Below are 15072 nucleotides of genomic sequence, written 5' to 3' on the forward strand. Positions count from 1 at the left end.
CTGCTGCTGCTACCGCTGCCGAGGCAGGAGGCTGGAGTTTTTACTTAAGTTAAATAAAAGTACAAAAAAAAATTATTTTACTTTTTAGGAATTGGTAAATATGGACTATACATCTACAGTCATAAAAGTAATACTGTATAGTGCTCTATATATATGCAGTATATATACGTATATAGCTGCTACCGTGTTCAAGGATGCTTCCATGAATACAGTCTAACAACATGTTTTTCATTTCATTTAAGAATAATATTCAAAGCATCTTTAAAAACATTCTCAAGGTTTAATTTTTTTTTGGTGAAACTGAACTGTTTTATTAAAACACAGAATCACATAATTAGGATTAAAAATTTGACAATAAAACGCAAAAGTTTTATTTGTGTACCTAGTCATAAAAAAAACGATCAACATTTCAGGCTCAGCCTTACAAACAGCAAAATAATATAACCAAAAATAATCAGTTCATATTTACACTCATTAATGTTAAAAGGCTTTTAAATGTTAAAGGGCACTTTTTTTTCTCAGTAGTGTTGACATCTCCATGCTGCAGGTTACAGTAGTAGACAGACAGTTGTGTTGTACATTTGCAGGATTACGACTCAGGGAAGCGCAGTGAATGACAGTGTACTTTTACAGCAGCAGCATCTCGTAGTGTTCATCTCGTAGTGGTCACAGTGTTTCCGACTGTGATATCACATCAATAACATTAATACATGAGGTCACACTCTCTTTCACACCTATATTTCGACATCAATGTTGTGAGGACCTCTTCCATATTTACATTATCTAAGTCCCAGTGTCTGAACTTTCACTCTTCAGACCAAGAGTCTCAAACCTAAACTGAATGTTGACATCTCAGGGCCATTCTAACATTCAAGTGCAAGAAAGTGCAATATTTCAGAACATTTTCTGACATTTTTGCTACAAAAATTAAACAGCTTGACTTACAATTTCTAGCATTTTGTTTGGGAATAAAATTGAAATGTAATCAGGAGTTAAATATAGATTTGAAATGATTCAATGAACGCAGCGGCTTTTCTCATGTAACAGATAGAACACTTATTTCCAACTATTTATCAACTCGATGTTGGGCCGTGTTTTCAAGTGTGCATAGTAGTGGAGGGTGTTTTTCATGAATGGTTTGGGTTTTATTCACTAACGTTTCTGCTTTTCAATCTAGGAGAATTTGAATATTTGAAAACATGTTACAGCTCAAAAGGGATCAAATTATTTTGAACCTACAGTAGGTATGATTTAGGATGATGGATGACTTGCTTAGAAAATTTGCCTCAGTTCTGTTTTTTTTTTTTTTAATGAAACTCCATAACCAAATGAATATGCAGCGTTAGCAGTGTAAAGAAATGTGACCTCTAGGGGCGCCGGCGGGCCAGCAGTTACTGGGCAGACACGGAAACTTGAATAAGTAAATTCAAAAGTGACTGTCAGTGTTGGTTTTCAACCACAACTGTCCTCTCACACACAACATATCTGAACAGGTGAATGAAACACACACACAAACACACACACACACACACCTAAGTGCACTCAGTTGACTCCAGTCCATGCTCAGCAGGTATCCGTCGTAATAAACTTCTCTTTCTGTGTGTTCTTGTAAGTGATATTTCTGAACGTAGACGTTGAGCTTCTGAACAAGGGGTTGGTTCCCTGAGGAAGAGCGACAACACGTGACACAAAATTATTTAAAAAAAAAAAAAAAAACAGAGACCGGTCACCATTTAAACACAGACGCATTTCAAAAATGACCTCCAGGTCTTACCGTCTGCCATTTGGCCTTTGCCCGCTCTGCCTCAAACTTGGCCACTTCTTTACCATCGTGTACTGACACCAGCACCTTCCACACACTCAGCAGGATCAGGCCAATGCAAACCACAGAAAGGGAGACGCCCAAAATAATCATAGGGATGTTGGGAGGTTCTGGACAACCTGGCAGAGAACACAAGATGTTTGTGGAGTTGATGGCTGGTTGAAGTCTGCCTTTTGTTTTTCCTTTTGATGGGAACATAAAAGAACTACTGCGTCGGCAGGAAAAGCAGTTTCTTTTAATGAATAATGACAACTTGAAGCAGAAGGGTGGATTTTTTTTGCTGTCAATAAACTGAGTGAAAAAACTCTTCCACGTGAAAAAAATCAAAAATATCAAGAATGGTCATTATTTAAGGCAGAGGTAACCTGTTGAATTTGTCACATTAAGGTGGAAAATCAAATAATTTTTTTAAATTTTAAGTATATTTTGGAATCCATTCGGGAGCTGGAGTGAATGGTTCAGTGGACTGTATTCGGCCCGTGGACCACCATTTGATGATCATTGATTTAAAGCATATGTTGCTCAACACCAGCAGCTTTGCTGGCAGATAAGCATCACACAGAGTGTATTAAATGTTGGAACGTCCTGATAACAAGGACGTTTGTTAGGATTTCCCGTCAACTATATCATGAAATGAACCCGTTTGTGATAATGGTTGTTTTTAAACTAAAAGGCTTAAAACCACAAAATGAAAAAAAAAACCATTTTATCATCTGCAGATGATGTGACTGCATATGAATCAGCTGTGTATGTTAACCCTGTAAAGCCCAAACTATTAAATAACTGACAGAAAATTCCAATTCTTTGAACTTGGACCCTTCATTGGTCCCTTTGAACAAACAAACAAACAAAAAATTCAAATATCGTTTTCCATGTATGAGTTTTTGAATTTGTATCATATTTGATACATCGGCTCACAATGATTCTTTTTTTCCTGAACAAACAAAAACATAATAAAAAAACAAACAAATCTAACAAATTTGTAACCAAAGTGCAAATATAAAGCCTTTTGGATTTTGGTACTGTGATCACTCACAGGTCAAATCGAAGTAAAAAAAAAAAATTAAAATTCAATCAGTGATAACAGCATACACTGTTTTCTGGTCACACCTAGTTGATCAAAGCTAATATCTCCATCTGCCTGTGTTTCAGGGGGAAGCAGTTGATTATATAGAAACGTAGGCCAATGACTAGACCTGCATCTGTAATTAGGTACAACTGCACGGAACGCTCGACTGATGTGGATCTCAACCTGAATGTGAATGGAAACAGAGGGATGTGTACATTGAAGGAAGAGTGGTCGTCTCTGTGGAGACACAGTAAATAAGTAAGTAAGTAAGTCAAACTCCAGCCTGAGGCCTGCACTTTTCTTTCTGTGTCTGTCTGTGCACGTCCACACATGCAGTGGTTTCACTTACGCCTTCAACCGAAGTCTCCTTTCTCTGCACTGTCCAGAAAAAATGAATCATCTTTGATTGAGTCACTGAGGTGTTGGTCGGAGAGATCAACTCCAGTCAATGATTTCATCTTATATATATGTAATTCATAATATATTTATATTATGTTTCGACTAGAACAGTCAAAAACCTGGGTGCCCTGCAGGGTCACGTGACTAATTTTAAATGAAAAACAACACATCACACAAGGCTAGGTTTTCTCTTTTCGAAGACTATTTAAAAGGAATAATTATTTAAGGCTAAGTCTGACTTAACCACACTTTTACAACCCGTTGCTCAACACAAATGACAGCAAACACCTGCTGCGACGTGACCAGTAGTGAAATGAAATGACGCCGACTTCGGTGCAGATGAAAACCAGCTGCAGTTCCCCTCTGGACAATACAATAATGTACAGTAGATGTGTCGTCTCCTGCTCATGTCTTACCGTACATATCCAGATTGTAGACCACAGTTCCTGTCTCACTCGCCACCGCATTAAAAGAGATCCAGCACTCGTTCTCTGTCATCAGTGTGCAGGGCAAAGAGCTGCTATCATAATCTGGGAGAAAAGAGTAAACATTTTTAGCACACTGCAACATGGGAATATGTGTATCATTTAGAGCAATGTTTCCCAAACACTGGGTCGCGAACCTCAGGTGGGTCGCAAGAGTTTTTTCTTTGGGGTCGTCTCGCATCATGTTTCCCAGGAGTTTATGAATAATGTCTATTGACTTGGGTTGCGAAAATTTGTGACTTTTAAACTATGGGTCCCCAGAAAACAAGTTTGGGAAACAACCGCAATCTATCCAATCGAACTCAACTGGTCTGAAAATGATTATATATTTTCTGCAAAAATAAATAATTCAAAAAATAAAAAAATAAAAAGTCACAGGCAGAAAATGTTAATACTCTACAGGTCGCAGCAGAAGGCTATAAAAAAAAAAAAACGAATGAAAGAGTGACAGAGCTTTTGGAGAGCTTTGTGTTTCTTTCTTCAATTCCTGTGACACATCAGGGTTGTGTTCAACTAAACTGTGCACGGTCTAACACTGTGGCCTCGCCTTTTCAATTCTACGGCCCACTTCTCTACACAAACGTTGCCATAAGGATGTCATGAATCGAGGGGAATATCACCTTTCCTTTTCACAACACGCTGAGAATGTACACGGAGGAACTTCCCTTCTGTTGAGCTGCGGCTGAGATTTCCATATCAGAGGTTGTGTGTGTGTGTGTGTGTGTGTCAGTCGACTCAAGAATGAATTTATCTCGTCTTCTATTCACAAGCACTATAAAAGCCTTGCCTTGTACGACAAGGTAAAGAATATGTTCTCTATTGTCTGCTGCTGCTGCTGCCTCAATGGACATGGATGCCTGTTGTGATAACGGAAGAGGGTTGAGGTCAGCCTTCCTACGAACCCCTGACCCACGGGAAAACTTACCGGGCGAACAGCAACTTTGAAAACGTGAAAACAAAACAGGGTTGTTTTGTTTGCACAGCTATTCATTTAAGTGGAACAATGACACCAGGGTATTCAACTGGACAACTTTTTCCTCTTTAGAGAGATTTGTTTTCCCCCGCCGCCCCCCCGACCGCAAACACTGTGGTGCCGAGGGGTCGGTGGATTCGAACCTGCAACCTTCTGGACCCAAGTGAGCAGATTTTTCAATGCACTGCAAACCCTTTGCCTTTGTGATCTTGCTCATAAAACTGTTTGCTGTCTGCTGGTAGGGTGGAGGCAACCAGTTACTCCCTCTAGTGACCCATTGAATACCAAGTTTAATTTATCTTCTTTTTTTCTTTTTTTTTTTTTTTGGAAAAACTATGCACTGCAGTGACCCTGCTTTTCAACACAAGAGCACAAAACGAACCGAAAAGAAGTATACTATCTTGATGTGATTCTGAATCGTTAGGTTTGTGATGCAAAAATCCCCCTGGAGGTTGTAATCTGTAACTGCACCATCAGGGGTTAGAAACCCCTATACATTACACTGTACAATTTAAAGAAGTTATTCTTTACCTCCTGTTGTGTTGATGTAAACTTTAGGAACACTGCAGTTCTGATTACAGGAGTCAGTGTCGTCTTTGTCCTGTAGATGGCACTCCACGCAGCCCCTGATGATAAGAACGACACCGTGATATTAACAAGAGGATCAAACATTCAGAGGAGACAGAAACCTCTCCTGGGAGGTTAAAAAGTGAGACGTTGAACAAAGAGGAACCTCTGTTAGTGTGGCTAACTTTTGAGTCTTTCCCAAAGCTTCACTCACGTCTCTTCTGTCGCCTGTTTTCTCTACAACACTGATATCAAATGGCCTCACAATGAGGAAAGGAAATCTCCTCCCGCTGCGTTCAGGACATGGGTCGTCTTTTCATGTCACATGAAAGGTGTAGACACATGTGAACAAGAGAACCAGAACCTGATAGGTCTGAACTCGAAAAGACTGCAGGAAACCTCCGGACTGGTAGGTTTCCACTGGTTTCTGTACATTTTGGTAACTGCACTATTTAGGGAAAGTTGAAAAAGATGAAAACATTGAGTGTGCTGAAGTTGAAAACGAATGAGAATATGTGGAAGAACAGTTAGCAAGTAAAGATGCTAACTGTAGAACACAGAGGGGAATTACTGTACAATTTGTGATTGGTTTAAATCATACGTGTCAAACTCAAGGCCCGGGGTCCAAATGCGGCCCGCCAAGCCGTTTCGTGTGGCCCGCGGGAGTTTTAAAAAGCATTTAGTAAAGTCCGTGCAGCAGAGTTTGTTAACCTGAGAAATTAAAAGTTTTTATAATAATCAACTGCGGAAACATGTATGGAGTAGTTACATCGATACCAGCGGTCCCTGACCTTTGTTGTTACAAGGACTGGTCAGTCAGTACCAAGCATTAGTACAGACCTGTACCAAGTTGCTGAGCATTGAAGCATTGAAAATTGAATGATCTTCAGAATAAAACATCTTTTAGACTCTATTCTGTTTGTATCAGAGTCTGACTGACTTTTATTTTAAAATATTGCCAGATTATCTTATAAACAAAGAAAGTAAATGGATGTAAGTGGATTTTCTTTGAATGAAGTAAATCAGTAAAAATTAAATGGCCCAGTATCAAATGACCTATGGACTGGTACTGGTCCGCGGACCAGGGGTTGGGGACCTCCTGATCTCAGTCTTCCATTTACAAGCGGCCCTTCAAATGGAACTGTACTGCTAACGTGGCCCCCGGTGAAAATGAGTTTGACACCCCTGGGTTAAATTATCAATCATACAATGATAATCTGTAATAATCTGTAATAATCTGTAATATAAATAAAATTATTATCATTCACCTGGCAACATGGTTTGTATTTAAGGCAGCAAGTGTTATCAACTCTCTGATTGGCCCGCAACTTTTCTGATTTTGGAATGTCCAACATGGCGTTCCAGATTCGGAAAATGGAATGGACATCCCTCATTCTTTCTTTTGTGGCAATGTTAACATCGCGTTCTGACCTTGCAGAGTTGCAGGCGTCTCCACACGTCGGACACTTGTCACACGTTTCCCCAGAAGCTCCGGGGACGGAGCAGACACAGCGGCCGCACTCGCATCGGCCTCTGCCGCTGCAGACAGCGCCGTCCTCCGACACGCAGGCGTCAGTGCTGCTGCTGCAGTTACAGTACTCTCCCGTCCAGCCCGTGTCACACTGACACTCCCCACAGTCGCACACACCATGACCTACAAAGACCAAGAGGACTTTAGAACTCAACGCTCAGTGTGAGCGAGAAGGTCTCCGGAAGGACCGTGACGTGCGGGGCCTCACCTCCACACAGCTCTCCACGGAAACGGACACAGGAGTAGTTGTCACACTCACAGTGACGGCCGTAGATGCGGCCAAAGTTGGACGAGTCACACACACACTGGCCGCAGTAGCACTGGCCCTGGCCACTGCACATCTCTGACGCATTGTTTGCCAGGCAGTTGCTCAACAAAGCAGTCTCTTCATTGCACTCGCACTGTGATCCGAGGAAGCCTGGGTGACACACACATATGCCACAGTGGAAATCTCCTCGCTCTTCAGAGCACTGGCTGCTGCTGCTGCTGCTGCTGCTGTTGCTGCTGCTGTTCCCTTCAGGGAGATGTTGACAGTCACACGAACACAGAGACTCCAGCTCCACTTCCAAACTGTCCTGTAAACCCACAGGTTTGAAGGAGAACTGACGGACTCCTGAAAGGCACCCTGGGAGCTCAACGGTCACGTTGAAGACGACCTGAGGAGTGAAAATGGAGACGGCATTGTCCAATTTACTTGTTGTTAACTGATCAGTTAGAACTGATCTGATGCAGATCGTTAACCTGGCTGTGATAAAAGTAGTCAAAATGTCCCACCTGCAATGAATGGATAATTAAAAAAAAACACTGAGATTTTTCTGATAGAGTATGAGACAAATGAATGGCAGTGATTTAACTCGGTGTTTCCCACAAACTTTTTTTTTCTGGGGACCCATATTTTAAAAGTCACAAACTTTCGCGACCCAAAACAATAGACATTAAGACCACACAGCCCAAAAAGCTGTCCCTGCCGCACCCCCCGCGTGTCCGCGACCCAGTCTTTGGGAAACAATGATTTAACTTATTAAGTATTAATAAGTATTAGTATTAGTATAATTATTATTAATATTAAGTATATTTTTCTAAATAAACATCAATGTAGTTCATTTATGTATTTAGCCATGGACGAAATACATTTTTATTAAATTTTATATGAAACATATTTATATGAAATTGATGAATTTTCTTGATTAAGAAAAAAATCTTAAGTAAAACTATCATTTTAGATCATTAGAATTATTATCGATTTTTCAAACAATCATTCAAAACAATATTTATTGCGCCTGAAAGGAAGCAGTTTGAAGCGTTCAAACTGAAGAACCTAAAATGACTACAAACCCCGGTTATTGTCACTAACAGATTTCATCTTTGGTTTCTCTTTTGCTCTTTTCTTATTCTGGGACCATTACTCCCAGCAGACTTCCAGGCACATGAGAAAAAAGTGAGGGAAAAGCTACTGACCGTCTCTCCTGGTTTGATGCTGGAGCAGCGTTTCAGGCCGGGGAGAACTGTACCGTTCGGACAAATGGCTGTAAAGGACATCTGCAGATCGTCGGTGTCTCCTAGAACCTCAAGTTCAATCTCTGAGCGCAGTTCCTGGGGAAATCAGAGTTCAGTTATAAATCTTTTTTAAATCTGATATCACCAAACTCTGAGGGTTCTTTTGTCTATCACTGACGGGAGTTTCCAGAAGGAAATTCTCTTTCACCCTACGCTGACCTATGACAAGCTAAGAGCGTTCAAAACCCTCACTCTCTGTGGCTGAGTCATGATCCCAGGTGTGCTGTGCCTGAGGTAAGAGTGGCAGGAGCTGAGGTGGAGGAACGGGCCGTGTTTGACTGACTAATGAGCTCAGTGACGGACTGTCTGGCTGCTAACACAGGGTTAACTGTGTCCTTCCTGCAGGACTGCAATCAGACTGTGTCTCCAGTGTTGCTATGGGAACAAAACTGGGAGAGTTGTGGGACAAACCCTCATGAGGAAGGATTATAAGCAGATAAAACACAGCCTGTCGTTTGTTTACGTGCTGCACGCCAGCGCTGCTTAAAGAGATAGTCCGTGAACACGGTGTATTCAAAAAAACACAAGGAGATTTCTACTGCAGTCAAATCATGTCCACCCAGCTTTAACACATTTTTATAAGACCTTTAACCTTTTTTTTGTTTGAGCACTTTATGTCATATATTTGATATTTTGGTTTTTACATGTTTTGATTTGACATAACTTCTTTTTAAAATCCTAGAAAAAAGGTTAATTAATAACTAAATTAAAATAATATATTTATACTATAGCTAACTACTGTATATACTATATATTTACAATATAGCTAAAACATGGTTAAAATGCATCAGACTTAGCAAGGATTAGAAAAGGGTTCAAATAGAGCCAAGTTGGTGAGCAAAAAACTAGCTTAGCATTAGCAGCTACGTATGAACAAGGACTGCTAAAAGACAGCAAAAAGTTGTTTTTTTTTTTAGAAATAATTTGGTTACATCTGAAGGCTTCAAAACACAAAGGCGAAAGTGTATACTAAGGTTAGTAAAAAGGACAACACAATTTTACAACTTGAGCTAGAAACAGAAACGTTTCTAAAATGAATTCATTCACAGTTATTTGCCGTGTTAGATTTAACAAATGAGCAAATTATTGTGTGAAAAAAAAAAAAAGTTGTGTAAAAAAATAGGGCTTAGAAATATCTCAATGTACAAAAAGTACAAAAAGTAATAGCACAACAACAGCCTTCACTTTGTCAACAGGGTTTTTTTTAAGTTAGCCTTATGTAGCTACTAGCTAGCAACAAACCTTGGAGCTGGGTGTAATAGAAGGGCTGCAGCTTAATTTGATTTACAAGGTGTAATAGAAGGGCTGCAGCTTAATTCGATTTACAACAGTGAACTTCAGTGTAGAAAACTCCAGGCAGGTGCGTAAATAAATACTTAATAACAATCAATCCTGACTGTCTACGTGGTTCCGTTTGGAGTTTACTCTCATCTAAAAAGTACAAAGAAGTACAACTGGAACAAGTGTGATCACAGCTTGTCCTCTCTCTGCTGTGGTTTACGTGGCACCGCTTAAAAGGAAGGTGTAAACAGAAAATGTGATGAAGTAATTAGAGGACCGCGGAGTGGCTCGCTGCTGCAGGCTGGGGCGTAGGTGGAGGTGGAGGTGGAGGTGGGAGGGGGGTTTACGAAAGGACACAGAGTGCAAAAGGGTAGATGGTAGGGAGACAGAGCTGGAAGGAAAAGGGGGACAGAGAAAAAAAAAAAGGGTGAATCAGCGTCAGCGTGGGGAGGAGATCAAACAGCGGGGGACAAGAAGAGACTTGCCGTAGGACACGCTAAAGCAAAGCTGCGGAGAAGAGAAGGGAAGGGGAAAAAATGTGATAGAGGAGAGAATGAAAGAGAGGAGGAAAGAATGAGAGGGCAGAGATACTGTCTCTTCCTGCAGTAATGACACGCATGTTTGTAGGAAAACCCGGTAAAAAGATTGGATTGGATTAGATCTGTTTTTATATCATGGCAGGTGTTTTCTGAGATTTGTTTTTTTTTTTTTCTTTTATGACCAGACCCTTGCAAAAACACACCCATACAAGATCACAACACTCACTTTATAGGCAGTAACAATCAGTTCCAGGATGTTCCTGGAATCTTTGGCCAGGACTCCGACCGTGGCACCAGGGATGAGATTTGCGTAGTTCTATGGGGAAATGAAAAAAAAAAAAAACAACAGAGGAATAATCAGACAAACAAAAACAGGAGACTCAGGTTTGGGCAGACTAGGCTCTTGTTCCTGAGAAAGTGCACGAGGATGTGGGGAGGACTAGTTTCAACAGGCTGATGAACTGACGCTCACTGCATAAATATGCAAACCTCAGTAAACAATGTGATTAATCAGACTTTCACATGGCGACGCTCTCACCTTGTAGTTGTGTATCTGCTCTTGTGTCACGGCAAATATCAGTAAGATGTTGTTCTCCACCACTTTATCGATCAGCTGACCCAGAGTTGGATACTCCTAGAGAAGGAAAATAACAACAGGGAGTATGAATCACTCCTTCTAAATGTATAGCTATAGCCAAAAGCTACATTAGTTTACTGCATGTTTTAGCTAACATATACTTTTTTAATGATTTTAGTCGACAATCTGTGCTCGGATATTTTTGGCTAATGCTTAGTTCTTACTGGATATGTTCCATGGTTTATTTATTTTTTTGTTTACTTTTGATCAAAATGATCTTTTTTTGGGGCTAAATTTATTTATTTATTTTTCTAAATAATGTAGTCTTATTTTTTGTAACTAAAATTGAGCTTTAGTTTTTGACTGTGGCTATGGATACATGGACAAGTCTTCTCAAGTCTTCTCAAGTTAGCCTGAAGGCTAACTTGGCGCTATTTTGTACCTTCCTTTTATGAACCTGTTAGAGTGGTAATAAATCAAGTTTGAGTTCAATTTCTGATACATATGGTCTAATACATATAGCAACGAATATAAAAACATCCAGAACAGAATCTGTGGAAAAGAGGCTGCTGTTCCTCCAGAGGTCACTATTTCTGCATTGAACACACACATTCTGTGGCCGCACCTGTACTGTGGACATGGAGTACTCATTGTTGACGTCTAGGTGACACTGCATGTCGTTAGGAATCACGATTCCGGCCAATTTGCTGTCCATCCCAAAGTGTGAATCAGCGTCACTGACAAACACCAGGAGCCTCATGGAATCACTCCTCCAGCCGATCTTGTCCTATCAGGAGACACGTAAACAATGTCCTCATTTATAACACGGTTTAACAAATGAAATTTGAGCTCTTGGGCTTTTGAAGACTTTTTTTTTTCTTCTTTTACCCCACAAACAGCTGCCTGCATGATGGCATCGAAGCCGGCCTCCAGCAGGTCGACATTGGCAGAAACGCGCTGTGATGCGATTATCTCGTTGAACTTGTCCGTGCTGCTCGTCAGAGACAAGATGTGCTTGTAGCCAAATGTTGGCAAGCAGGTCGTTGCGACACTACTGTAGACAAATATATGAAGAACACAATTAGATTTGGACTGTTTTCATCTAGTTGTGGGAATTTGGCCTCTGTTGAAATCTATGACTTCACTGAAACCCCTGAACTATTTTAGCTACTGGCTTCTGTTCAAATTAGCAAGGTTTTCACCGTCTCTGTATGGTTTTTTTTTTGTCCCAGTTGATCAGGTTTTTCTCTGTTTATGTCTTTTGACTCTCAAATTAATATTCTACTAACTGGCCAACTATTTTAGCTACTGGCTTCTGTTCAAATTAGCAAGGTTTTCACCGTCTCTGTATGTTTCTTTTTTTGTCCCAGGTTCTTCTCTATGTTTATGTCCTTTGACTGTCAAATTAATATTCTACTAACTGGGCTAACATAACCCTGCGCTAAAATGTAACGCACTGTGATGCAAATAGGATACAGTATGTGCTAGGATGCTAACAAGCTAGAAGCTAGCATACTGACAAAACTGATAACTGGACAAGTTGTAATCAGTGTTTTTTTTTCCTGGGGAGGATGTTTTGATCAGGTTTAGAGGATTCATCTTGAAATGTTTACCAACATACCGTATCTAAAACCTCGGAGTTTCTCAGGCGCGCATTGATAACCACTTACAGGCCTGGGAAGGTAGGTCAAACGTTCTAGCCTGACAAATCTAAAAAAACTCTAATAACTGAATATATTAGCATTTTCATTTGTGTACTCGCTAATATCAATTACCAATTAAGTTGAGTATTGATAATATTTAATGACCTGGAAGGCTTACATAACGCTATATGTCAAGGTAGCAACGCTCTGTGGGAAATAGGCTGACGTGTGGTGTCTGATGCAACTGCTATCGATATATGAATCAAGTTTTTCTTCTGTTTACCTGCAGGGGTTAGCCAGCTGCTCCTCTGTGATCTTGATAAAAGGCAGGGTAGGTTTCTCCACAAAAGAACCAAAGCCCATGCGAAATTTACTGGTAAGAATGGCCATTTCTCTGGACAGAGAGGAGCCCAAGTCCTTGATCTGCTCCAGATCATCGATCATGGAAGCGGACAGGTCCATCAGATAGTACATGTCCACGGGGTAGTCCTCCGTCTGCTTAATCTTGACCTGGAAGGTCAATTGACTGCCTGTTTCAAATCAAAATCAACACCTTATTTGTGTTTGAAAATGAGGGACTTCCTCCTCCTGAGGGAAGCTATCAGATTGCAAAGCTCGCGATTGCATACCAGGGCGCAGTTTGAGGGACATTTTCTGCGGTGAGATCTGGGTGCTGTTAGCGGCGTCCTCTTCTTCCTCGCCCTGTGGGCGGTTGTGAAGGACTTGGGCTTCAGAGACAGGGAACACCAGGTGACTCTGGGCACATCCCTTCACCACCAAGGCATCCAGTGTGTCACATCTCTCACTGACCGAGTACCACTCTGTGAAGTTCTGGGAAGATAAGAGATGGAAGCAAAATCATTTACTGATTAAAAAAGGAAATTAAAAAAAAAATTCAATTTTAAAAAGTCTTACCTCCTGTGAGCACCACGCACAGTCAGCACTGAGCTGCAGACACTGGTCACAAGTCACAGCGCCGCCATCTGAACACAGTCCTGTGACAGGACGAACATCGCGCCGGTAAAAGATTAGCTGGTTAGCGGTTTGTTCATGATGCTACACGTTATTCGTTAGATCTTTCTGGAAAATATATATAAGTCAAACTGTACTGTACTGTACTCCTACTGCAGTAGTGAGTCAACTCCATAGGTAAGTCAAACTGTACTGTACTGTACTCCATGTGTTCTACTGCAGTAGTGAGTCGACTCCATAGTTAATTTTAAAGTCATGGTTTACGAGGTAGTCCCTAAATGCATCATTTGACTGCTTCTCTGTTTACAATCAATAAAAAAAAAAGTTTTTTCATACTCTACCTTTGAGTTGTTAAACATCCAAATAACAAGATAATGATAATAATTAGCAGTGTTTTTTTTTTGTTTTTTTTTTTTAATATTAGTACTGAAAGTTTGGGTGATATTACATTGTTAACATTTGTAACTTTTTCTGTCAGTCAATTCGATTCCTTAAAATATATGTAGTACACGATAAAACTCCAGGAACGTGTATCCTCTAACTACTGATTAATTCTGGTTTTTTTTATTTTATAGCTTAATGGTTTTATAGCTATCGGAAATGGTGAAAATATACAAAAACAGCCAAGTGTATTTCAGGACATGTAAATATATATTCAACACCAATCATGCTTTATTGTATTGTGATTTGTTTATATCTGACATGTGACCAGATCAGAAACAGGAAGGTCATATCTATTTCAGTGTTGATAGTTTTTGTTGTTTCCTCTATGGTAGCAATTCCTTCTTCATTAACTTTCTGTGAATGTCAGTGAACACACACACACACACACGTTGTTGTTGTTGTTTTTTTATTATTAAAAAAAAAATTCTAAAAATATAAAAACATTTTATGGAACAATTGGCCAGAAGTAGTCACCATGTGAGTCAAGTCCCTCAGGTGATCTGACCGTGAACCATGATGTTACAAGTTCTCTCACATCTGTGTATAGTGACTATACAGTAGTGCCGTGTGTGTGTACGTGTGTGTACGTGTGTGTACGTGTGTGTACGTGCCGGGTCTTTCTTTACCTGCCGCGGTGTTGATCCAGTAGTGCAGAATCAGGATCAGCAGAGAAATCCCCATTAGTCCGTGGAGTTACTGCTGAGCAGGAGACAGAAGAAGAAGAAGAAGAAGAAGAAGAAGAGTTCAGCTGATCTCATATTCACGTTACAGGGATCCAACGGTACCTGCCGTATGTACAGAGTCCAGGCTGCTGCCCTGCACCATACCTGCAGCAGGAGGAGGAGCAGGAGGAGGAGGAGGAGGAGGAAGACAACGAGGAGGAGGAAGACAAGGAGGAGGAGGAGGTGAGGACAGACTGCTGCTGCTTGGTTTTACCTGTACTGCCTTTATCTGCACTTCCTCTCAGGTGTGGGAGGGAAAAAGGGCGGGGACAGCCAGCAATTAGCCACGCCCATGGCCAGAGGTAACCAATGGACAATAGTTATGGATAGTTATAGATAGACAGATAGATAGATAGACAGATAGATAGATAGATAGACAGATAGACAGATAGACAGATAGATAGATAGATAGATAGATAGATAGATAGATAGATAGATAGATAGATAGATAGATAGATAGATAGATAGATAGATAGATAGATAGATAGATA

At 40.5% G+C, this 15072-nt stretch overlaps 1 protein-coding gene across 4 annotated transcripts in view; it reads right to left on the reverse strand.

The window, feature by feature from the left end:
* Positions 1–334: 334 nt before the first annotated feature.
* itgb6 (integrin, beta 6) overlaps positions 335–15072 on the reverse strand; it is a 17763-nt gene continuing 3025 nt past the window's right edge. The window contains exons 2-16 of one of the 4 annotated variants that reach the window (XM_017032687.2): positions 14486–14555; positions 13359–13438; positions 13073–13274; positions 12727–12973; positions 11689–11854; positions 11426–11587; positions 10762–10857; positions 10450–10539; positions 8305–8439; positions 7055–7502; positions 6747–6969; positions 5280–5374; positions 3707–3820; positions 1775–1941; positions 335–1662 (exon numbers count right to left, since the gene is read on the reverse strand). In XM_017032687.2, the coding sequence (XP_016888176.1) occupies positions 1564–1662; positions 1775–1941; positions 3707–3820; positions 5280–5374; positions 6747–6969; positions 7055–7502; positions 8305–8439; positions 10450–10539; positions 10762–10857; positions 11426–11587; positions 11689–11854; positions 12727–12973; positions 13073–13274; positions 13359–13438; positions 14486–14540 (2379 nt within the window). In that variant the 5' untranslated portion in view covers positions 14541–14555 and the 3' untranslated portion in view covers positions 335–1563. Of the gene's footprint in view, positions 1663–1774; positions 1942–3706; positions 3821–5279; positions 5375–6746; positions 6970–7054; positions 7503–8304; positions 8440–10449; positions 10540–10761; positions 10858–11425; positions 11588–11688; positions 11855–12726; positions 12974–13072; positions 13275–13358; positions 13439–14485; positions 14684–15072 lie in introns of those variants that run through there. The other 3 variants (XM_008309967.3, XM_025055801.1, XM_008309969.3) reach the window with 3 other exon arrangements.

The sequence above is a fragment of the Cynoglossus semilaevis genome, chromosome 5, assembly GCF_000523025.1.
Source record: "Cynoglossus semilaevis isolate Cse_v1.0 chromosome 5, Cse_v1.0, whole genome shotgun sequence".
Lineage (NCBI taxonomy): Eukaryota > Metazoa > Chordata > Actinopteri > Pleuronectiformes > Cynoglossidae > Cynoglossus > Cynoglossus semilaevis.